At 43.1% G+C, this 21,196-nt stretch overlaps 1 protein-coding gene and 1 long non-coding RNA gene across 2 annotated transcripts in view; one reads left to right on the top strand and one right to left on the bottom strand.

The window, feature by feature from the left end:
- Nucleotides 1-13,834, top strand: part of rnd2 (Rho family GTPase 2) — a 29,943-nt gene extending 16,109 nt beyond the window's left edge. Inside the window, exons 3-5 of the mRNA XM_058654524.1 lie at nt 6,455-6,564; nt 9,195-9,329; nt 12,670-13,834. Of these exons, the coding sequence (XP_058510507.1) occupies nt 6,455-6,564; nt 9,195-9,329; nt 12,670-12,939 (515 nt within the window). The 3' untranslated portion in view covers nt 12,940-13,834. The remainder of the gene's footprint in view (nt 1-6,454; nt 6,565-9,194; nt 9,330-12,669) is intronic.
- LOC131476057 (uncharacterized) lies at nt 9,341-18,374 on the bottom strand. Its single transcript, XR_009242560.1, has 3 exons — nt 18,181-18,374; nt 16,164-16,363; nt 9,341-9,426 (listed from the first exon to the last, which is right to left on the bottom strand). It is a non-coding gene; the product is annotated as an uncharacterized LOC131476057 (long non-coding RNA).
- Nucleotides 18,375-21,196: the final 2,822 nt, after the last annotated feature.

Raw genomic sequence — 21,196 nt, 5'->3', positions numbered from 1 at the left:
GGTATTAACTCCTTGGCGGGAAGACTCAGATCAGTGGACGGTGCTCGTCGCCCTTCAAAGGCTGCGCTTCCTCCAGAGGGAAAAGCGCAGGGGCTTTGATCAATATCCCTTTGCGTGAAGGCTGCAGACATGGAAGGTTAATGGCCATTTAACCTAGTGTCACCCCCACTGTCCCCACTGTGTGTGCTAATGGCTTTGAAAACTTGACACAGCCATCTCTATTACAGATCAACAGCCTTATCTGTGTGCACGTGTATGTGTGTGTGTTCAGTTGAGGCCCTGTCCAAGCTGCAGGCCGGCTTGCGTTGGCTCCATTGCACATTTTTTAATGGTTTGTTTCACAGAATAGAGTATGTCCAAAGTTTTTTTATGTGACCTCTGCTTCTGCGTCGTACACTAAATCTGGCCAAAATGTAGCGTACTATTGCAATATCACCGTCATGGTTTAAACCAATAGACCTTAAACTAATGGGGGTCATTTTTTGTTGTATGGCATATTTCACTTAGAATAGAAAATGAAGACAATAAGACAGGGGATTAATAAAGTACGACTGACTATCTATTACTGTTGATCATGCATGATGTCGGCTTACTTACGGACCACAAAGCAGATTTATGAAATTGAAATTTCTAAAGGGTACGTGACGTATTGGCTCCAATATTGAGTTGTGCAGTGAAGGCAATGTCTGCTTGAATATCTGCCACTTAATTGTAATGAGTAATTGCGAATCAGTCTGCGCTTGCACTTCATCAACAACCAGCCACAACACAACACGCAAATCATTACACTTCTCATTACAAGAGTTTGCTAATTGATTTTCGTGTCATACAGAAATAAACTGAAATCAGTGGTTACCTTGAACAGAATAACAATAATGACAAATATGATGATGGTTATCTTTAAAAACTAAATATGTAAAGAATAAATCATGTGTTTATGACTCAAATTTAAACGGCACATAGTTTAGAGCTAAGTTCCCACTGGCATCAGGGTCCTGATCCACAGCTATCACCCCCATCCTCCTGCAGTGGTGAGTAGGCAGTTTTGTGACGCTTTGTGGTGATAATGCTCGGCTAAATGTGCTCGTTTCCCTGAGGAGGAGGAAGATATGGGACCTGCCAGACACAGAGGACAGAAACAGCGTTTCTCTGCCCAGTTCTCCCTTCTCCTGTCTTGTGGATGGAGATGAACACGGAGGCCGTAAAAACTATGCTTCCAGTGAATGGTGAAAATAGAGTTCACACCAGTGATGACTACCTCTTTCAAGCAGAACACTGTTTGGGTGTTTTGATCCAGACCAGATGAACTGCACTAAGGGCTAAACTCAACAGGGTTTGATTAAACCGCACTAAACCAGCCGGTGAGGCACCAACAACCACACCACATTTAAAGTCACTTAAATAGCCTTTCATGTCAATTCTGATTCTCAGTTTGAAAATCATCAGGAAGTGTGTCTCGGCAGCAGCCTTTGTTTACCTCTGTTTGAGTAAAACCCTGATTAAGTTGAATAGATTGAAGTGCACAACACAGACCGGATCTTCAACAGTGGAGAGTCTGGAGGGCCAATCCTCATGGAGGCGCTTCAAAGACCCCTCGAATCACCAATGCTTCGGAGTCATCGGCCACCGCGATCGCCTCGCTCTGTCGCTTGCTTCCTTCTTACCTCCTTTCAGGGTCTTACAATGAAGCCATTTGCATCCATCCAGGTTGCTATGATACTTGCCCACCCCAGATTGAAATGTTTTCCCTTTGCTTTGAATTCAAAATGAAAAAAATAGACCCAGTGTATGTGGTGTTGAATGTGAGTCGAAGCTAGTCAGTCATTGTTTTCGTTTTATTTGGTGAAGGCGTTTTCTTTTCTATCTTAAACCCTGCCTTTGTTAATATGCACAGAGTGCTTATGTGGCCTAATGAGGCTGTTAGTTGCTACTGACTCCTTGCCATATGTGCATGAACTCATCAGAGAACCTCGAGGCAAACACTATTCTTTTTCCTTCACTCATAATGGTTTGCTTCTTAGTTGTGTTTGTAATGAACACACACACACACACACACACACACACACCCACACAGAGAGAAGTAGATAATTCCTGATGTGATGGTGCAGATAAATGCTCTGAAGACTGGGTTTTGTTAGATGCTGATTCACACTCAATTTCTCAGGCTTCCTGAAGAATTCCTGCTGTACCTTTTTTTTTTGTTAATTTCACAGTCTAAAATAATGCTAAAATAATGAAAACACAGCGGAGGGTTTGAATGAGCAAAGACAGAGCTGTCATGTCGTGTTTCAGATTGATTGTCTCCTAGGAAGCGTAAATGAAGTACCACATACCACATGAGCCTTGTTGAGTTCTGGTATTGTCATTTTTCCTGAGAGATGTTGCATGTGGACAGTGTCAACTGAAACGCCTCTCATTTACTTGAATGGAGCAGAGTCACTTAACTGCATCAAACCATGTCAATGGAAATATTCCAGGCATTAACCAACCAAATCACATGTAATGTATAGATCAAACACTACACACACCTGTACACATAGTGTCAATGCCTGTTCACACCTGGCATTAAAATGCAACCTGGATGTCTTGCGAGATGAGTAGTTGAGTGACATGAAACAAGATTTTCCATCCATCCATCATCAACCCTTTATCTCAGATCAGGTCGCGGGGCTCTACCAGGGGGCCCCAGACTTCACTTTCCCTGGCCACATTGTCCAGCTCTGACTGGGGGATCCCCAGGCACTTCCAGGGCAGTGAGGAGATTATAATCTCTCCTCCTAGTCCTTGGTCTGGCCCTAGGTCTCCTCCCGGTTGGACGTGCCAGGAAAACCTCCCTAGGGAGGCGCCCTGGTGGCATCCTTACGAGGTACCGGCTCCTTTTCCTTTCCACACAAAAGGAGCAATGGATCTACTCGGAGTCCATCCTGGATGGCTGAGCTTCTCACCCCATCTCTCGGGGAGACCCCAGCCATCTTTCTGAGAAAACCTATTTCGGCTGTTAGAAAAATAAATCACGAGACAAGCAGTGTCGTGCAGTGGCTACAGATAAATTAATGCATCAATTGTATTCAACATATTAAATTCTGTTTGAAACTGCTGCAGATCAGACGACGAATTGAGCATAACTTGCATGTGACCAGATTACGCTCAAGCCTTATTATTGCATGTTAGTTTTTGTCAGCCTCAATCTCATCTGAACTGTGTCTGCCCGCTGAGGAAGCTCGACTGATGACTGTAGAGGAAAGCTCTCCTTCCACCTCTGTCACCTCTGCTTGGCGGAGCCTCCTGTGTGGCACTGGCTGCTGCAGCATGGCTTAGTGCTAATTAGCCTTGTGGAAATAAAGACAGAAATCCACTTTTCACTGTGAGACATTGCCAGTGCTAAATCAGGCTAATGCTAATACTCCGTGAGGAGGTTTCGTGGGGGGTGTTTTATGCCTGTCCTTGGCTCTACATGGCAGGGCCCCGACTTCTCTGCCTGGCGTGATGGTTTTTAGTGGTTCCTGCCCCCCTCCGACCCCCCATTCCCCCACCCCACCCTTTTAGCTATACATCTCCTCCTGCCTCTGTCTGAAATTCAATTGACCTTTTGTTCCACCTCGCAGTGAATGGGTGCAGGCCAGCTCCAACCAATAGCCGAGCCAGAGCTCTCATACCTCTTTATTTGATCTGTCCTGCCGAGTCCAGTGCTTTCATTACCTACCTAAACACCCATCGCACTCCCTCTCTCCTCCACCGTTACAATCGTCTTTTATCTTTTCTCCCACCTCCTTGTCCTCCTCTGCCTCCGTCTATAGTGATTGGCCTTTATTTGTTCCTGCTTGGCTTGCTTCAAACACAGCAGCACATTTATACTCCTCTTTCCCCTCAGTGGACTTTATTTCTGACTTTGCAAAAGTGCTGAGGCAGCTTCCGTGTCGCTCAGGGCAGGAGAGCACTGCGTAAAGGCCTGTGCGGGCCTGTGACCTGCCAATCATTTGGATGTTTTGGATTGACGAATGAATCCCAACGGCCTTGTTTCAGGCACTAATTACTTCTCGAGTCAAACAAACATCCAACGCCTCTGCACCTTCATCTGGATTCTGTGTCCATTTCCTGGTCACTTCTCTCATCATCACATTCTTCTGCACCTTGCCCTCACCCAGCGTCAAAGTCATTAAATCTCTTTTGTCCCCTCTTCACCCCTACATGCTCTGTCTCATTTCTTCTTCAGCTCTAACCTTAGTGCAGGCCTGCTGCACTGTGATACATACTAAAGACCAACTCCAGCGGCTGCAGCACCTCAAGTGTGACACTACCAATCAGAGCTTGCTGTCGTACAGAGGGTTAGACTCGGCCTCTGTGGGATTGGGCCGTTTGGGACACGCAGGTGTACGAGTGTGTGTGTTAGTCTGTGTTTCACATCAGGAAAAGAATAGAAGCAGACTTGGGTTAACATAAATTCGGAGACTATAAATTCCTGTTCCAATGTTACGTGTTAAATATTACTTTAAAAGTGTTATCTAATTCCAATGTTTATTTTGTTGTAGAAACAATATAAGTTAACACCCCTTTAGAGGTTTCGCTTTAGAGCTCAGTCCTGTATTGTTATCGAAGGTGCACAAGGACGCCTGTGTGCCAAAGCCGTCGGGAACGCTTTTGCGGCAGTTGCTTAATTCATAAATGGAGGCCATGTGATACACAGGAGGTGGCATTGTAAAACCTTTCCTCAAAACCCATCATTACAGGGACCTGCTGTTAAAACAATTAAACTATGCGTCACTACAATGAGCCGCACAGGTCGTACTACTGTTATATTAAGTCTTACAGAATGCATGAAGCGTCAGCCACAGGGAAATCTTAAGTTAAGGTAAAATGGTGGAGGTGTATGTGGAGAGCAAAATCAGTAAAGGGGGATATTTTGAGCACAATACCAACTTCTTTTGTCACACACAATCCATTAAAATACAATACTACACATTCGAGTGGCAACGCATACGTTTACTGGCAAAAGGCCCACAATAAAAGGAAGACAAGATGTGGAGTGCACACTTCGAAAATATTTTAATGTAAATTCTAATTCTTCAGGTGGCGTTGACAATTTTATTTGTGAGCCCTCGACTGCAAAGAGCATTTTTGTGAGCAACTGAATGTAAACAAAGCAGTTTGGCTCATGTGAAGGCACAAAAGCCATCAATCTCTAATAAACAGCCCGTGATGCTGTGACAGGCGAGGGAGCAGAGAGGCAGCAGGCCACCACAGGCAGGCCAGCTGAATGATGTGGGGCCACTGGCTACATGGAGCCATTGTGGTAGTCTCGTTCCATCATTAACAAAGAGAACATAGTGGTACTAAAACAGGCTGTAGCACCATTGTGCGGACCCCATTTACGCTGCCAGACAAAGGCACGCGGGGCTTTAACAGGCGGACTGCCTGTTGTGTGTCGGGTCAGATGTGAAGCACAGTAACAGCACAAACAAAGATAATCTACACTTATCATAATCAGTTTGTGTGTCCTTAAGGGATTAAATGTAAAACTAGAGATATCAAAGCAGCCATCAACAAAATGTGATTCACGGATTAACACACATTTCTAGTGATACAAGTGAGAGATAATCATTTTATTATTCTTGCATCTTTTTGACAAAGCAGCTCCATTTCATTTCAAAGTACATGAAATAATAATGTCGTTGTGGCAGACTGATTCATAGAGTTTCTGCAAAGGTTCACCTGTGATAACCTACAGATTCTATCAATTCTGTCACAGAGCCTGGAGTTTTTCATGACTGTTGCCACTGAAAAGAGTTCAGGTCTGCATTACTAACCAGTGGAGGCAGGAGGGAGGATGCCCACAGCCACAACCTCAGATATTTTTACAAGCCTCCTAATGAGAGCTGTAACAGAGCAGGAGTCAAGTAATGGAGCAGTACTGAGGCGCCACTCTGCCTTCAAATTTGATCAAGGAATAGAAATGAAAAGTGAGCGCAGGGAGACGTGGGTGAGAGCAAGTGGATTTCATAAAGTCAAAAAAGAAAGTTTTAGAAACAAGGACGTTTGGCCAGGAAGAGGGAACAGTCGAGAGAATTAAGGATCATGGACTGTGTCCCCTGTGTCCCCCTGGTCCTCGACCCACTATCATTCTCTTCCGAGTGTGTTTGTGTGCAAGCCCCTCAACATTCCTCATGAAGCACTATGATTAAAGGGGGCGCCACAGCTGTGTGTAAGGTCAGGAGACACGGATGCCGACATGTGTACGTACAACTGGTAAAAACAAGACTCATTTGCATCTGCAGAGTGAGTATGTCCGAGTGTTTGTCACAGCTCCTGCTGTAATGTACATGCATTCACGACACTCTTGACTCCTTTCCAGTAATTGACAGAAACAAGCCACATAAAAGGATTCCATGTGGTTAAGAGCAAGAATTTCTCAGAAAGACATAATGACCTTGTGCCATATGTTTATGTCTGCCCACAGGTTCCTCGTATTACGACAACGTGAGGCCGCTGGCGTATCCCGACTCAGATGCGGTTCTCATCTGTTTCGACATCAGCCGCCCAGAGACTTTGGACAGCGTCATAAAGAAGGTCAGTGCCCTTTAAAAAAAAATCTCTTCCTTCCAAAGCTTTGGGTCAGCATTTAATATCTGCTGTGACATTGGAGGGGGAAAAAAAAATGCAGTTTCTCCCAATCAGCATCTTGTGTCCACTTGGATTTCTGTGGCAGCAGATTGCATTTTCATGGCTCAACAATAGAGCTAATCAGCACCGAGGTTAAAGCCTCCCATTTCTTTATCTCATCGAAATGTCCGTGGATACTTGACCTACGTCCCTCTGAGGAACGGAAGGTCAGACCGAAGAACAAGAGAAGAGGCTTTGCAGCTGGGTGGCTTTGAGAGGAATATCATCAGATATGCAAATCAGCCATGTAGAAGAGCTGCTACAGAGCTGGTTCAAGAGGACTCGAAATATGTTGTTCTGGAGACATTGTTTCATTCAAATCAATGACAAATGAGTTCACCGTGGCTGATTGAGCCCATCAGCTCCATACGACTGTTGACTGACTATAGTGTCAAGACAGATGGAGGATACAAAACACAAAGTGTCAGAGGTGAATTCTACTGCTCAAAAATGCAAATACAAATAATAATAAAGAATCAGAAAGAAAGAAATAATAAATACTACGATAAACAATAAAGACATGAAAATAAATTATGTAAAAATGTATGCACAATAAACCCAAGGTATCTTGGTTCAAACTGAGCTGAAGGCCAGTGTGAAGAGATGAACCTTCTATGATGCATCTTCTATGATCTGGGCAGCTCTTACATGTAAGGGAAAGCAAACAACAAAAATCACCAAAAGCCGCTTTAAAACCCGAGTATTATGGAGGGCAGCCGTGCAGATGGTGACAGTTAACATTTGTAAAGTGGCTATGCTTCAGATGTTAGTCATTGTGGGACTCTGCGGTGGCTAAGTGTAGCACTGGCTGGGCGAGGTTGTGGTCATGGATGTGTTTCTGCAGCCGGTGGCAGAATTTGTGCCTCGCGCTGCTAAATACCTACTGCGTATGTAGAGACACCCAACTTAATTGGTCGTGTTTGCATGCATGTGTGTCATGTAAAACAAAAAAAAGCCTGTGCCTTTTTGTGGTTCCCTCATCTTGAACCCACGTGTTTGCACTCGTCTTTGAACTGTGCTCCTTGTGGCCCGGAGACGGTTCCCACGTCTGGCCCGTTGACGTGTTTAGTGGTCTGAGGGGAGCTGCTAAAATGCCCCGGACAGACTTTGTAGATCTAACCCGAGACACCTTTTCTAAAACCCGCAAATATCCCACAAGCGTCAGTGCACTGTCAACATGGGGGAGCAGGGCTGCCGTCAAGGTTTTGGTTTTCCCATGAATCCCCTGGCAGGGGGTTACCATGACCTCTGACCTGTAGCTGTCGCCCTGGTAATCTCTGAAACCCAGGGGCACATGGAAAACCTGTTGCACAATCACCATCCCAAATTAGACTCTTGACCTCATGAAACAAGCAGGTTAGCGAGGGTCTCTGGAAGACAGCTGGGGGAGGAGCGAGGGTTAAACAATCAAAGCTTTTGATTGGGTGTTAGTGGCAGAATAGGGACGGTCTTGAAAGGTCAAACACTGTTTTCATCTTGAGAGCTGAATGGACACGGTGACATTCTGCACACGGCATGTGGAGTATTTCGGGGGGCCGTCGGCTGCTGTTGTGTGTTTGTGTGGCACGGAGGAGAGACTATTGTGTTGATTCAGCGGAGTTTCAGAAGTGACATTTAATCTCAGGGTGATTTTAGAAAGAAGACTGCTCAACCTTTTCTGTGGACAACTTGAAATAGATTTGTTTGTGTGAGGAGGGAAACAAAACACTGTAGGTGGTGCAGAAACCCGAGCCAAGCCTGCACCAAAGAAGTCTTATTTTCATGTTTATTTAGCTTGTGTAATGACAATTCTATTTGAAAGTGGAAGAACAAACAGTGCGTCAGTAAATAGTGGTTTCATTAAAAGAGTTACGATCAGTCGGAAAATTATTGTCAACTATTTAGTTTTTCAGTTATTTTAATGCAAACAAAAGCCAAACATTTCTTTGTCAGTGACGGCAGCAATAGATTATTTAATCAATTAGTCATCGACTACTGCATGATTGTAGTTAATGATTTTGATTATAAACGCCATTGATCAGTTTGAGCGTTTTCTAGTTTTCGTGCAGTTTTTCTTCGCTCCACTGTGACAATAAACTTAATATCTTTGGTTTTTGGACAAAATAAAACAAGACACCGATCAATATTTTCCTTTTTCTCTTCTTCAGACCAATCAAATTACCACCAATTGAGAACAGAAAACACAGACTAATCAAGAATGAAAACGATCATTACTTAAAGTCCTAATAATCAGTGTGCACCTCTCACTACTTTCTGGTGTGTTTAATGTTTTTAATAAAATATATATGTACATATATATATATATGCTATGTGTGTGTATTATATATGTTAAGTAGATTTGTTCTTGTTAGCAGCTGCCATTTCTTTACTTATTAGTCTTGATATATTTCCTCAAATTGCTCGTTTTGTCCAATTAACAGTCAAAAAACCTTTTGCAGAACTAATGTCTTTTATGAGAGCATTATCCTACCTCAGGCTGTCATATTCAACATAATCAATGGTCAGACATTGTCTCTTGTGTCTTCACGTCTCCACAGTGGCAAGGTGAGACACAGGAGTTCTGTCCCAATGCCAAAGTGGTGCTGGTGGGCTGCAAACTGGACATGAGGACAGATGTCAACACGCTGAGGGAACTGTCCAAGCAGCGGCTCATCCCCGTCACCCATGAACAGGTGAGAACTACCACATGATGGATATTTGAGGAGATACGGGGAAGGCAGGAAGTGGGTGGGGGGGGGAGAAATATTCAGGGAGGGGCTTGCAAGGTGCCTGTAAAGACAGACACGCAAAAAAGAAATTAGAAAGCAATCCTGTGGTATCGTGTGATTTTTTTTCTTTGTCCGCCTTGAATCAGCAGTGGCATTGATTCCTGTTGGAAGGAAGTATGATAAGAGGCTCATGCAATATAATCACCCACTGCAGAGCAGGAACTGAGCAAGAGCCCCTGGGGACATGTTGCTGGGGTTGGCATTTTGACTGAAATTTGCTGACAAGGGTTGTAAGGTTTGCTTATGGTGAGGGCTGTGCAAGAGGCAGAGGTGGTTACTGGAGTTTTAGGGATGCATTCCCCCCCGAAATGAAATATTCATGTAGATTTAGGGGTTTTCAAAATGCAGGATGAATAGAAAAATGGACATTGATAAATGAGTGAGCCCTTTTTCTGTGCACAGCCATGACCTCCAAGCCAAGGGGATGGGGAGAAGAGGGAGGGGATGATAAACTGTCCTGTAAATGTTTGAATTTTTAATCAGCATTCAGCGTGTTCATTTCATGCTCTCCCGTGTTGGACATACAAAAAGTGGAGGGTCTTTTTTTCAGCACCGCACAAAAGCCCTCAGAACAAAAGAGCCCTTTTTTCCTGCTGCAGTCTGAGAGCTCGCTGGAGGCTAAAAACATGCAGCCGCTGAAAAATCGGCAACTGGAAAACAGACCAGTTCATGTAAATTAGATGCATAAACAAAAGACGGAGTGGCAAACCACATCACTAATGTAAAGTAGCAGGGGCCTACATTACACTATTGTGTTGCTCCTTCTCAGTCTCTATTTGTGTCTCAGGCAGTTCATGTTTTTTGCTGAGGAAATGTGTGTCACACAGTAGACGCCAAGGTTGTGCACAATAAACCCTCCGGTGCTCTAATCCAATAGCCTGTGTTGTTATCCTGTTATTCATCTTAAATTGAATTCCAACACAGCTGAAGAGTTGGCAGAGAGAGAGAGAGAGAGAGAGTGACCACCGGGTGAACCCAAGACATTTCCACACTAATCTGCCAGAGATCTGATAGAGCCTTTCTTCTTGTCACGGCAATCTCTACCTTGGCTGCCGTTCCATCTAATGAGGATGTCAGCGCTTCTCACATGTGGCTCAGTACATAGCGGCGATACTAATCAACCTTCCGCCACTGTGGACGAAAAGCCCTGTCCGTGTCGGATAGCATGGGATTTTAGGGTCATGGGAAATGCAGTCCTGTCTGATCTGTTAGCAAACCTTTGCATGCACCGATCGTGACTGAATGAGTGTAAAGGAGAGTCATCACGAAGCCGTGCCGGGATGGATGCCGAGGGATTTTAAAATTAAATTTCTCTCTGATTTGATCTCAGGTAAACGATTTATGGTCTCAATTAACCGGGTATATTGTAATATACTCGGGGGTGAGCTGAAATAGTGGAGGAGTTTATAGTCTAGCCTCTTCTCTCAACGCTGGCCCACTGGGCTCAGAGCTGCCCTGTTACCATTTTGTTACGCAGAGAATCTGCATTATTTATGCCTCGTACGGAGCAGCTACATTTGTCTCCAGACATGTTTACATCGCCGACATTCAGTCTAAGGGTAATCCGGAGCCTGGTCTCGGTACTACGTCTTTTTACAGATCACAGCATCAAACGTAACCGTAAAGCATCAATGTTTACGGGATGCTGTCACCTTTGAAAAGTCATGCACGAACGAATATTCCGTCTTACTATTAATGCTATTACACCCTCTATTAATCCCACTATTAGTCATGTGAGGTTGAACTCTTGCTTTTAAGGTGGCAACCAGTTATGACATCACGTATCACAGGTGTCACATGCAGCCAGGCTCCTATTGGACAATGCCAGCTGTCAATCACACTGATTCCACTCCTATGTGTGCCGTTCGTTCTCCAAACAGGAATATCATTCACAAAAATCAACATCATGTGCTATTTAAGAAGAGCTAAACTAACAACTGAGACCATTAACTCATCAGGAAAATGTTTACTGACATTGTAAATTAAGTGGGAACTCATTTTCCCCTTAAACTTCTATTCAAATGGAGTTCTCTCTGCCAACAACAGACTGTTTCTTTTTCAATATATTATTACTTCTGGGTCAGGGAGGAAACCCTGAGGATTAGCTTGCTTTTCTCCTCCATTTTCATAGAAAAAGGAACATAACATCACTGTCAGTCACTATTTTTTGAGCCAAGAAGGCATAAAAAGTGGATCTAAGGCTCATCCTCTGCTGCATGATATTACATTCACATCAGATAGTCTGGTACGCTTCTAGGCTGTTTAATTTCATCTCAAATGTTTTTTTAAAGCTTGAACCCCCCCCCCCCAATACCAGTAAAAATGTAAAAAGTTATGAAAAGCTACTTGGGTTTAACATTTATGACACTGTATGAAGTGCTGGTTGTCGGGCAAATTCCCACGATAGCCCATTTTGATGTTGTGGGTGGAGAAATCTGCATCTGAATTCAGGGAAACCATATTTGTCACCAAGACAGATCCTCCTTTATTGGAAAACTAGTTTTCCACCAAAGCACGCATTGTGCAATATGAGCATCCTGAGAAACTGAGACTTATGGTGCACAGATCCACTGGGGACTTTCAAAAAGTCTGAAAGCCTTTTGTAGACTATGTTGCTCAAATAGTCAAGCCCCCAACACCTACATAAATATACTTATGATGCTTTTCTCTTGGTTGTTTTTAACAAACGAAGATCTCTACATGTTCCAAGCTCCATTTACACCAAAATGAGTGTCTACTTTGTAACTTTTTTTGAGCTGCACACACACACACGTCCTTTCACAACCTTTGTAGGCTTGATTGGGGAACTATGAAATGGCTGTAAGTGGTGCCGAATGATAAACTGTGTTTGAATTGAAACAGCAATTTCAGCCGGCGCAATTAGCGAACTGCAAAGCCTGCAACTGAACTGGCCTAGTTTGTGATTGTTCCACGATATATGACAATTTAAAAAAGTGAATTAGCTTCATATCGGAAACTAGTTGTTAAGTTCTCCTTGTATTCCATTATAAAAGGTTGATATTTTGATTGCATGTCATGCAGTATCTCTCTGGAAGCTGAAATCACAATTAAATTATTTTTACCTAAATCATTCAGCTCTGACGTTTAATTAAGTTTGTTTTATGTAATTAACAGTTTGTTCTCTCCATTTCTCCCGAAGACCAATTTGTAACTCATGTTTTGATGAATGTCGTAAAAGACGGGTTTGCTTGCGCGCTAGTAATCTCTCGTCTTTGTTTTCCAGGGGAGCACGATAGCTCGGCAGATGGGGGCGGTGGCTTACGTGGAGTGCACCTCCAAGGTTTCAGAGAACAGCGTCCGAGACGTGTTCCACATCACCACGCTGGCCTCGGTGCGGCGGCCTCACAAGCCACAGCTTAAACGCAGCAGTTCTCGCAGGGGCTTGAAGCGAGTCTCACAGCTCCCTCTGCCGCCCCTGCCAGGACGGACTGAGCAAATGGACCAGGCCCCAGCCATGAGGAAGGACCGAGCCAAAAGCTGTGTGCTCATGTAGAGCACACGGGCCCATAATTATAAATATATATATATATATATATACTGTAATGTATATACATAAACACAGAAGTATATAACAGAGGAAGTTTATTTATTGTTTTCTTGTTGTTTTTCCTCATAATTTGCACTGCAGAGGAGGGAGCTTAAAATGAAACGCGCGGCTGTGAAAACAAATGCTTTGGACTTTTTTTGGGCTTCATTTTATTGCCTGTGAGCATATTTTTAAGCTGTTTACATATTTGTGTTTTTTTTTGAAAAAAAAAAAGGACCGACTCTGCGGACACGAGAAAGCCGCAACACTGAAAGTGTTCAGTTCTGGCTATTAAAAGAAAAAAAAGAAGGAATTATTTTCCTGAAATTGCTCCAATAAACGGACAAAGTGACAGCGAGGAGAGCGGTGTGTGTGTGTGTGTGTGAGGAGATCCATGTTGAAGCAGGACATCTGTGGATAAAGTATGTAGTTTTTAAAGACAGTGCTGCGGCGTGGACACGAGGACGGAATGTGTGGCCGCGCAATCTGTTGCCGTGTTTGAGAGGAAAAAAAACGCATTGTGCTGAAAAGGGATTCGGTGAGCGACGACTCAAACCAAATGTTGGTGCAAATGAGATTTTGTGACACTGACTGAAAGATCACGGAGGGGTGTGTTACAACCACAAGTGCATTTTTAAGAAACACAAGTCACAAATCGAGCCCACCTGATGTTATTTTGCTCACGTAACACTATTTTTTTCCTCATCCACACCAATCGTGTCACCTTGATTCAATGAAACTCAATGCTGTTGTAACTATTTTGATGATGTTTCTTTGTGGAAAATAACGTGATGAAATGTTAGGGCTATTTTGTTGTACGTTCACAAAACTAAAATAAAGCAGCAGCTTGACTCTACGGAGAGAGGACAGTTTCGATTTCCTTTCTTTAGTTTTCAAAGACGCTGATTGTGTGTTCATAACAGACTTTGACCAAATTTGTGTCACTATCCTCCGACGGAAAGAATCATCAAAAACATGTCAAAGTTTTTGTGTTCAGCTTCCCATCCACGTACATTCCTCCGCCAGCTTTCAAACGACATATCTGTAAATAGCAGTGGCCCCTTTTCATGTGTTAATGCCATCTCTGTGCTCCCATGTTGCCCTGCAAGTCAAACAGCACTGCAGCCTGAGGAATGAGTCAGTCTTAATGCACACCATGCAGACCTCTCAGCTGACAAAAACAAAATTGAACTGCAATGCAGCAGCACTCGGGCACAGGAGGAAGTGTTCTTTTTTTTTTCTTTTTAGTGACAGACTCCACGGTGTTTCAGAAACTTCAAGGAGATTGAGCGCGACACGAGAGCTCTTTCATCGACAGCGAGCAATTTCGGTGTCCAGTTGGTCCCAGGACAAAGTTGTGTTCGCCGTGTCCCCCCCGTGTACCCCCCCACTGTTTCTGCGAAAATTGGTTGAAGCAGACACTTTGTTTTATGCAGCAGGACTTTCTGTCTAGAGCTGGAACGCTGCTGTTTGCTGACACGATTTAGGTGGAGGTGAGAGTGGACGTGCCTGTCTATACTGGACCAGTCAAACACTCTGGCAGCAGCTAAAAGCTTTACCTCGACAACTGTCAGTGTTGTCCGACAACTTAAATGTTGTTATACCCCTGCAAGACAAAATGGATAGATAAAGAAAGAGACAAGCTAAGACAATAAACTGCAGAGAAAGAGATTGAGGGCCGATTACACCAAAAAAATTTACTTTCTGCTCTTTCTTTCTTCACGGAGGAAGGAGTTTGTAGACTGGGACTTGATTTAGAGGAGTCACAATAGCTTTTATAGTACACTTACAGCAAAGAGTTTAAATGTCCAAGTGTCTTACCTGTCTAACAAAACCTAAAGTAATCAGGATGAAACAAGGAGACGCAAAATCACTGCATACACTGCAAAATGCAGCCTGTGACAAGGAAATGTGGCTACAGAAACTACTCTTTGGGTTCACTTAGGGTTATAAAAGGAACCTTTGATGTGAAAAAAAACAAATTACAGGATTAAAACGCTGCGAGTCACTCTGTATCCGTGCCGAGGTGAAACTGTGGATGTTTGAAACAAACTGAACACGAGCTGCTTCAATGATGGAAAAGTACGTTTACGCCGCAGTAGTTTGAGATGATTGAGATGATGAATCTAAATGTGGAGTGCTTTTAAAACAAACTGCTACACAACTCTGCAACGGTTAGTCATTCATTGTGATCCTCTTCACATCCTGCAATAGCCATCATTTCAGATTTTAAGTTGATGGAATAGTGGAATAATTGAACTGACCTGCCTACCTGTGCTCTTGCAGTGCATGGCGGAAGTCCTTACTACTTTGTCACCCCATTGTTTTTCAGCCTAGTTCCCACCAAGCAGTTGAGTACAGTTCAGCTGGCCACCTGGCGTGCGTACACAATGGTAAACCCTGATCTGACTTACATTTCCACTATAGGGTGTGTGTGGGCAGGATATGCCATTTATGTTACTATTTACATAACGTGCATCAGCTACATAAATAGCGTAACGTCACACCTGCGTGACACAAGAACCGGACACAGTAAACAAAGCAACAATGGACGACGTTCAGCCTTCTGTTGTCATCTCACAACGGAAGGGTGCCAAAAACTGGGATGGCACAGATTGGTTGTTTCCGTAACCTTTTTTTCCGTAACAATTGAAACACACATAGTTGCATACTGTACCGTACTAAACCAAACCAAACCAAACTGGAATGCTTGGTGGAAATGGGGCTTAAGAGGCATAAGAATTTTAAAACTGCAGTTGGCTCTGTTTTACTTTGAAAACTCATTTGTCTGGATGGGTGAAGTCTGAAAGGGGAAGCCAAAAGTCACAGTTTGGCTTCAGATAACGACATTAACAGGGTTTACCAGCTTAGACTTCTACTCCTTATAGCAGACAAAAATATGATGTTGGACACATGAGCCTCAGGAGCAGCAGAAATGTGTTGCCAACGGCAAGAAATGAGCACTCGAAATGAGAGCAGCACCCGCAGTCGGGACACTGGGCCTGCTGTGTGACACTCAATAGGATTAGTGTGCCTACACGTGTGTGAACGACTTGCTACAGATCACCGATCACCTGCTACTTTGTTTATGAAATTAATCCGGCATCTAATTTTGTCTGAAAGGCAAATTTATGACAGTGATCAGCTGTTTTACTGCTTTACTGCTGTGATGCCAGGAGGATTAGAGGTACCTTTGTGGGTCGACGGTCTCTGCCTGTGTCCTTGACTTTCCCCTCTTTCCCTTCTCTGCTGCTCCGAGTAGCCTCTGATGAGGACAGAGAGCCCAGTCATCTTATCCCCGGATGACCAGAGGTGACATCATGTGCACAGGAAGTCCACAATCGCAGGCATTCTTGGCAAATTACTACAATTTGCAGATGGGGTTGTGTCCCTAGAAATGGCAGACAGGAGCGGAGGGGGGAGAAAAAGAGAGAGAAAGAGAGTGAGTGACTGACAGAGACACACTGAGTAGGGGGTGAAGCAGAGCGAGGGGAGACAGAGAGAGATGGTACTTGGCCTGTCTGCTGACAAAAGGCTACAGAGCAGAACCACAAATTAAATACAGTCATGAGAGGATTTGTAATGAGAAGCAGTGTGTGACCATGCTAAACACACACACACACACACACACACACACAGGAAACTGGCAGACACTGTTCGCATTGACCATGACTGAACTGCACAAGAAAATGCCTTCAACAGCATATTAATCGGACGACCTTTCCCCCGTTACCTCTTAAGATTTTCAGCTTTATTGTTTTCCGTTTCCCAACAGATAAACCCGACAAAGTTGAGCCTAACCTGGGCCTCTCCCTGAGGTGGTGTAGCAGTGAAAACACAGCCTGTGGAGGTTAATTAGCCCATGGCTTAGTGGTTTTTGCACGAAAGTAATGCTAATTAAAATGTGTGAACCTGTGCATGCGTGTGTGTGTGTGTGCGCTAATGTCTCAATCTGTGATTGTCTGTGTGACGGTGTTTACATGTGGGACCAGTATCTGAAAAAGAGTAAAGAGGAACTAATGGGAAAAGTTATTGATATTTTAGAAGGTGTGTGTTTTTTCCGTCATGCACCTGCAGATGGATGCACTCATATTTCCCTAAGGGATTGGTTGTTGTGTATGAGTTGCTTGTTTGACTGCGCTGTGCAAAGGGAGGGGGGGGGCCTGATAAGAGGAAGAAGATGAAGAGGTCTGGCAACGATATTCCGTCTCCACCACTTGAGCTTTTCAAATTGAAGTCCACAGACTGATTGATATCTTGGAGGATGTCCATGGAAAATGAACCAGCTGTTATCTATGGTGAGTATTTTGAGTATTTATCGTATGCTGCATTGCTCAGGCCAGTCCAGACAATCCATTTCTTCAAAAATGGACTCAAAAGCAAACTGGCCATTTACCTGACATATGGTGGTTAGATGTTTTTAATTTCACTCCATAACCTTGGAGGCACTCTGGAGTCTGGAATCTCCTCTAATTACAAACGAGGGAAATGACTCAAATTTATTACAGATTTCATTAGATGAATTTTAACGACAGCAGTGATTCCCAGACCTTTCCCTCCATAGTTTAGTGTCACCAGCTCATCAAAACGTTTACTTATAAAACCAGTAAATTATCCGCAATAAAATCAGCACACCCTTCTTAACTGTTATTTACATTTTTTACAAATTTGTTTGATTTAAATTTTATGTTTTATGAATAATAGAAGATCCAGCTGTATATAAAAAGTGGACTTTAGTCTTCCTGTTTCAAAACAAACCCCTGCTGTGAAGCCTTAGGATTTGGAATTTCACTGATGCTGCGTCAGTTTTGGAACCTCTATAGTAAGATACCAGCTGTCAGTCACACTCTGGTGTCCACTCATGTGTGCTTTATCGTCTATTTCCCTCTAAATGAGATCATAATTTACTGAAATGACGCTGATGATGCTCTATTAAAAAGGACCTGAAACAAGTAACTAAGACCATTAAATCTTCAGAAGTCTCCTCACTTTCCTACAGAATTCTATTCAAAAAAAGTTCCTTTTTGCAATAAGTGGTATTTTTTTTTTTACATTGTCTATGCATGTGACCCAAATGTCAAGGATTCACATTATTGTAACCCCGTATGTATTGATTACGTATATTTTCTTACATTTAAATATGGATATTAGTATTAAAAAAAATACACCAAACCAAGCCACTGACTTTATCAGAGAAAATTGACTCACCATCAGTCTCTGCTGCTTTATGTCACTTTTTGAAAGGCTGTGATGTCAGCAGCCAAAGTTCAGTCCAATATCCAAACACTGTAATCCAGTGGGCAAGCAGAGTTCAAGGCAAAACATCCAGAAAATCTAAACTAAGTCGAAAACCAACAGGCAAAACACTAGAAATAGTCAAAGGGGGCTAGCAAAACACCAGGGAAACAAAGGCAATCTGACAGGAACACTTGGTGAATATGTGTACAGGTTCACCAGGTGAAAAGATCAAGGACAGGAAGTAGGTGTGCCCAAGTAAAATGGAGGGATAATATACAAAGACCAGGAACAGGAAGTAGGGAGCAAGTGATTAACCAAAACAAATAAAAAACTGGGGGAAAAATTACAGAGTAACTTAATCTTGACCTTGCTGTATCTGGTATATTTGTTTTCGTCGGATATGAGCAGCCAATTATGTGGATAATGACAACAGCAAGTTGCAGCTGAAGTACTTTGTCACCTTGGGAACAGCTGTTAAGTTTGTGGATGCTCCATATTAGTGTGATAATTAAAATTGTAATGTTGCAGATTAATGGTTTACTTAAACATCTCCTCTTTGTTTTTGTGCTGCCTGGGGAGAGTAAATGACTCCCCAAGTCTGGCCGGACGAGGACGACGCTCTCCTCCTTTGTTGTTTTGGTTTTGCCGTTTCACGATGACGTCAACTCTCGGCACATGACAACCACTGCGTATATGCAAAACGGGATTCTGAAATGACCTTTCTCATTCACGTAATGATCTACGACCATATGCCGATTTCTGTGTCCTCGTGGCCTTGGAGAAAAATCCAATCTAAGTCACTTTAGCAGTAATCTGAGTGTAAATTGATGCTTTTCCCTTTATTCTTGAAACCACTGTTAGCATCTAGCTTTGTCTAGCATATACCAAAAAAAAAACAACAACAAAAAACTGTAATACAATGTGATCATGGGGAAAAAGACTGTGGATCAATCACTTAGTCACCAAGTGAAATAAATGAAGCTGCAGCTGCTGAGAGACAGTGAGAAATAGTTCACCTGGTTCACTGTGTCACAGAATCACTCTGCCTGTATCTATCATTTTAGACTCTTAGCATATGTTAACGATTTATTCATATGCCCAACTCTTATAGCCTGTACGAAACAGAGAAAGCAACTAAACTCCTGCAAACTCCTGCAAAATGCTAATGTTGTTGCATTAACATTGTGTTACCTCAGGCATTTTGTGCTTCTTATGATCTTAAATCATCAAAGTTACTTTCTTTGCATTCAAGATACACTGGTAAACGTTGCTTTACACTGAATTGCAAATTTATAACATTTCATTGTTCAACAGCCCTAAAATGAATATCTTGACCAAACAAATGATACCGTCAAAGCACTCAGGGAGCACAAACCTGTACCAAGGCCGCTCAGTTTCCGACACTACAAATCCAGAAAATCACCAAAATCATATTTTATTTTTTTTCCCTGGACCATAACCTACATTCCCAAGAAAATTTAATCAAAATCTGTCCTTGAGTTTTTGAGTGATGCCACTCATAAACAGACAAAATGCCGGCTAAAACATCTTCCTGGCGGAGGAAATAAATTGTTATTTGCCATGACAAGAATATTTACAAGTGTGGTTTATACAGACATTGTTGATTTTGTTGCTCTGGAAAAGTTAGTGAGTTGAAGTGTGGCAGAACAGCAGCGACCACTTAAATAAACATAATAAAATCTGCATATTCACATTAAAAACAAGATTTCGTCAGAGAAAAAAAAAAACACAGTCTATAAATGATATACCCGTCCTATACTGTTTACTTGTCATGCACGCCCTCCTCTTGATATTGAACACGTGTAATTGCTTGTACATAATGCTATGTACCTTGTGCATGAGAACAGCACTTTAGATAATTATCATGGACGAGAATGTGCAGCCATGGCTGTCCAAACATAATGTCAACGAGGAAGCACGCTCAGCAGCCGCCTTCTCTCCGAGGAGAAAGTGTCTCAACCTCTCACAAGCTCAGTCAAGGTGATTATGGAGTAATGAAAAACATGTCCACTTGTGTATCACAGCACACATTTGTCTGGCTGAAGAATCGGCTGCTGAAATCCGTCCTCCTGCTTTCATGAACGAGAGAACGAGGCTTCTTTTTTTTTATTTTATTTGCCTGATGCAAGTCTGATTTGGACAATTAAACACGCATTAGAGAACCAGTCAGATGTTTTGTCACCTCAACATTGCTGTTATTCGTCTCTCCATATGTCTGCCCCTGCAGGCGTTTCAGACGGTTAGACCATGTATCATCTACAGCAGTGTACGACAGTGCTGAGAGGAAATCATCATGGCTGTTATCATTACAAAGACCAGACCGGATAGATACAACAAATTATTCACAGTGTGTCCTATGACAACCTGTTGGGATGAATAGTAATATGATCATAGCAGAATGCGAATCTGACCCTGGTCCCTCGAATGGGTTTCCACAGAGACGCTGACGTCATGGCAACCGTGGCCGGTGATGCTGCAGAATGCTAATGAGCTGGTCCAAGACACGCTGTCAGTGAGTTTACCTGGTGGAGGTGAGTCACCGGAAAGGTGCTCGGAGGAGTTGTGGCAAAGCGAAAAGCACACGTCGAGCGAGAGGAAGCGGCAGACGAAAAAGGACGGAGAAAAACAAGAGAGGGAGACGTAATGTGGACAAGGGTGGTTTATTGGTTTGGAAAAAGCCAGTGAGTCGTTCCTAATCAGACCTGTGTAGCCCTGAGCACACACTCCACCGTGAAGCAAAGGCTGGAGAGTGTTAAGGCGACTGCCCAGCTCCTTTACTCTCATCCTGCTTTGTTTGGCTCTGCCTTCTCGAAAGGTCACTAATGTTACATAGGACACAGTGCTGCCAGGAGTGTACCATCAGGAACTCTCTAGAAAACACAGGAAGATGCATCTTAGGTGGCTTTTCCAAATTCTTGAGGTATGGGGCTCCTAAAATTGTCAACATTTAGTGATTAAACAGTGT

This window comes from Solea solea, chromosome 16 (genome assembly GCF_958295425.1).
Source record: "Solea solea chromosome 16, fSolSol10.1, whole genome shotgun sequence".
NCBI classification, from domain to species: domain Eukaryota; kingdom Metazoa; phylum Chordata; class Actinopteri; order Pleuronectiformes; family Soleidae; genus Solea; species Solea solea.
Note: the sequence above shows the minus strand (reverse complement) of the source record. Positions and strands in the feature narration are given on the sequence as shown.